Here is a 3833-nt window from a genome sequence, read left to right as displayed (position 1 = left end):
CTGACCCATTTACGTAGGCCTGCTTCTGTCCCCTGAGGTATTGATGCCATTAGCAGGGTGTGTGTGTGTGTGTGTGTGTGTGTGTGTGCCTGGGAGTGTGGAAGTCGACTTCTTAAGACTAACGTGTGGTCAAAAGAGACAAGAAGTAAGAGGAACTGGCTGAGGATGTGATTTTTGTACAGCAGAGATTTACAACTAACATTGATCCTAAACAAGTTCGAAGATGATGTATATAGATTTCTGCTGTCAAAAACTAAAAAAGGCTTTTTGACCAACAACACGATGTAATTCTCAAGGGTTTCTTGATTATTTGTTTTAAAGGGTGTTTCATGTATATATGAATATGACAAAATATAAGTTTATGGTAACACTATATTAAAGAAGCATTTAAAATATTCTGCCAACAGCATACTGCATCTTTTGACAGGTGGTGGTTCTAATATTTGTGTAATCTAAGTACTGACCACATGACCTTTCCACACTAAATACCCAAGTATGGACCGCATGACCATAACAGTCTAAATGAATGATTGTTGAAGTCATGACCTACATAATATGTTTAATTAGGTGCGTGTGTGTGTGTGTGTGTGTGTGTGTGTGTGTGTGTGTGTGTACACATAAGCTCATACATCTTCTTCAGATTCGATGTTTTGACCCGTTCTGAGATGTGACCTTGTTTTTTTCCAGTAAGTACAGGCACTAACCTGTTCAGGAATTCAATCAATCTGAGGACTGAGTATTGATTGGCCCACATATGCGTATCGACCACATACCCTCTCGTCGGCCTTTTCTCCATCTCCTCGACCTTATTCTCCCAGAGTGCCGGCTTCATCAAGCGCCGGCCCGTCACTGAACTCCCATGGGCACAGCATGTCCTAAGGTCCCTCTGCACAGGGTGGGCTTAATCCAATACACATGCACAACATGCACAACACACACACACACACACACACACACACACACACACACACACACGCGCATACTGTACACACACTGGCAAGCCCCCACACACGTACGTACATACACACACACACACAAACTCAACATGTACAAACACAACATGCCATGTTAGCAGATGCCCAGTCAACCTATCCGATGGCAGGTGAGGCCCTCAACCCTGATCTGCTCAATGTCGCCACCAAATGGTTAAGTAGAGAAGCGCAAGGAAGACAAGAGCTGCAAACCCGTGGCGAGCTCTTAGACAGAGATAAATACTACATGGTCTTGAACAGAGATAGATACTACATAAGGTATTGCTAAATACTACTGGATAAATACTACATATGGTCTTGAAATGGTCCTCGGCTGCCTTTGTTTCCTTCTCTCACACATACTAAAATGTTGTGTCAAGATCAGAATATTCCAACAACAACAACAACAACAACAACCAGCCAAAAGACAGCACAGACCTGTGACTGCAGACTGTAGGTTACATTGTGGTTTTGTTTGGATGAACTGTCCTGTTACAACACCTCAAATGTTTTTGTTTGAAAAGTGTGCAGACACACACGTGGGTTTTTACACCTACCTTGATATATATAACACATCATCAAAATAAACTCCCAGCCTACAGGATAATTACAAATTACAAACCAAATAAATTATAGTTCTGGCCTCTTTATTTTCTTTTGTCTGTACCGAGAGCTCCTCTGGATGTGTCGGACTCAAATACAGTCTCCCAGGCTTCAACATACTCCCCCCCCCCAACCCCCCGCCGGAGCCTTTAGCTAGCCTTGGCGCCCTTGTTTGCTTTCTTCTTGGGCTGGTGGGCCTCGATGAGCTGGTTGTTGCGCCGTTTGATCTCATCGCGAGAGAGGGAGCAGTCTTCCTCTTGACTGCGGAACTGGAACGTGTCTGTATAGACACCACAGGAATTCAAACTAAGGCTTTGTAAGGAACTTCTTCATAGTCCCTCAACTGATTTTCTTCCTATGGTGTGATTTGTAGTTTAATTTGATAGTTCACACTATTTGTGAAACAAGAGGGAAGAATATCAGGCGAAAACAGCTCTATAGTAAGGTAAACAGCTCTGTAGTGAGGTAAACAGCTCTATAGTGAGGTAAACAACTCTATATAGTGAAGTTAACAGTTCTATAGTGAGGTAAACAGCTCCATAGTGAGGTAAACAGCACAATAGTGAGGTAAACAGCTCTATATAGTGAGTTAAACAGCTCTATAGTGAGGTAAACAGCTCTATAGTGAGGTAAACAGCTCTATATAGTGAGGTAAACAACTCTATATAGTGAGGTAAACAGCTCTATAGTGAGGTAAACAGCTCTATATAGTGAGGTAAACAGCTCCATAGTGAGGTAAACAGCTCTATAGTGAGGTTAACAGCTCTATAGTGAGGTAAACAGCTCTATATAGTGAGGTAAACAGCTCTATATAGTGAGGTAAATAGCTCCATAGTGAGGTAAACAGCTCCATAGTGAGGTAAACAGCTCTATAGTGAGGTTAACAGCTCTATAGTGAGGTAAACAGCTCTATATAGTGAGGTTAACAGCTCTATAGTGAGGTAAACAGCTCCATAGTGAGGTTAACAGCTCAATAGTGAGGTAAACAGCTCTATAGTGAGGTAAACAGCTCTATAGTGAGGTAAACTGCTCTATAGTGAGGTAAACAGCTCTATAGTGAGGTAAACAGCTCTATAGTGAGGTAAACAACTCTATAGTGAGGTAAACAGCTCTATAGTGAGGTAAACAGTTCTATATAGTGAGGGAAATACTCCCTTCATACCTCTGTTATGTGAACAGTCAACAAAAATAAAGGCAAAATAAAGTTTTTTGTTAAGAGGAGAAATAAGCAGCACTCAAACACACACACACACACACACACACACACACACACACACACACCACACACACACACACACACACAAACACCCACACACACACAGGCTCTCCAGGCACAAGAGAGAGAGCCCTACCTTCAGAGTTGGTGTTGAATGTGGGGCTGCTAACTCTCTTGCAGTTGAGCGGCTCCATCATAGTGCTCTGGACAAGGAACGTCCACAGCTGCAGGGCGAGAGGGTTCAAAGATGAGTTTGCTGACAGAGCCCAAATGTGCATAAAATACAGACGAGGTTTGCTGATAGACTAAAAACAACGCACTAGAGCCTACAGTGCACTATACAAAATAATTTCACTCGGTCACTGGTCGCCATTCATTTTGCATTTACAGCAAAAAGAAAAGAAAAAAGATGAGATTGGTTCACTCTGCCAACAGCGAAGAAGCTCATTAGTTAAGAGCACTTTAAGGGATGTTTGTCTTTGTCAACTCTGAGGGACAAAATTACTCTGGATGTCAGAGTCAGGTGAGCTCAAACCAGAGCCTGTGATGAACTTTGGGTACATAAGACTAGCAGGATCTGTGTGTGTGTGTGTGTGTGTGTGTGTGCTGCTGTGTGTGTGTGTGTGCTGTGTGTGTGTGTGTGTGTGTGTGTGTGTGTGTGTGTGTGTGTGTGTGTGTGTGTGTGTGTGTGTGTGTGTGTGTGTGTGTGTGTGTGCGTGCATGCGTGCGCTGTGTGTGTGTGTGTGTGTCTGTGTGTCTGTGTGTGAGCCCAGAGCATAAAAGAGCAGCATCACAGAGGGATTGTGATTGGGCGGTAGAGTCAGGCACCTTGTCGCTGGCTCCACCTTCCTCGCCCTTCTCTGGCTCCAAGGGAGGCAGCAGGGAAGGCAGTCGGCTGTCAATCTCCAGCAGCTTCTCCACAGCATCCTGCCCAGCCTCTGTCCCCGAGTCCTTCAGCACAGCGAGCGAGAGGAGAGAGAGAGGAGAGGACTTCATTATGTGTGATACAATTCAAACTAAGGCTTTTAATCTGGATTTAGCCA

At 43.8% G+C, this 3833-nt stretch overlaps 1 protein-coding gene across 1 annotated transcript in view; it reads right to left on the bottom strand.

The window, feature by feature from the left end:
• Positions 1 to 1723: 1723 nt before the first annotated feature.
• The window catches only part of LOC308376224 (coiled-coil domain-containing protein 183-like), a gene marked incomplete at both ends in the record, with an annotated part of 9855 nt that continues 7745 nt past the window's right edge, over positions 1724 to 3833 (bottom strand). The window contains 3 exons of the mRNA XM_080852520.1: positions 1724 to 1854; positions 2927 to 3014; positions 3619 to 3741. Coding sequence (XP_080708646.1) covers positions 1724 to 1854; positions 2927 to 3014; positions 3619 to 3741 — 342 coding nt within the window. The remainder of the gene's footprint in view (positions 1855 to 2926; positions 3015 to 3618; positions 3742 to 3833) is intronic.

The sequence above is a fragment of the Sprattus sprattus genome (assembly GCF_963457725.1).
Source record: "Sprattus sprattus genome assembly, chromosome: 15".
Lineage (NCBI taxonomy): Eukaryota > Metazoa > Chordata > Actinopteri > Clupeiformes > Clupeidae > Sprattus > Sprattus sprattus.
This window is presented reverse-complemented; position numbering and strand designations above follow the sequence as displayed.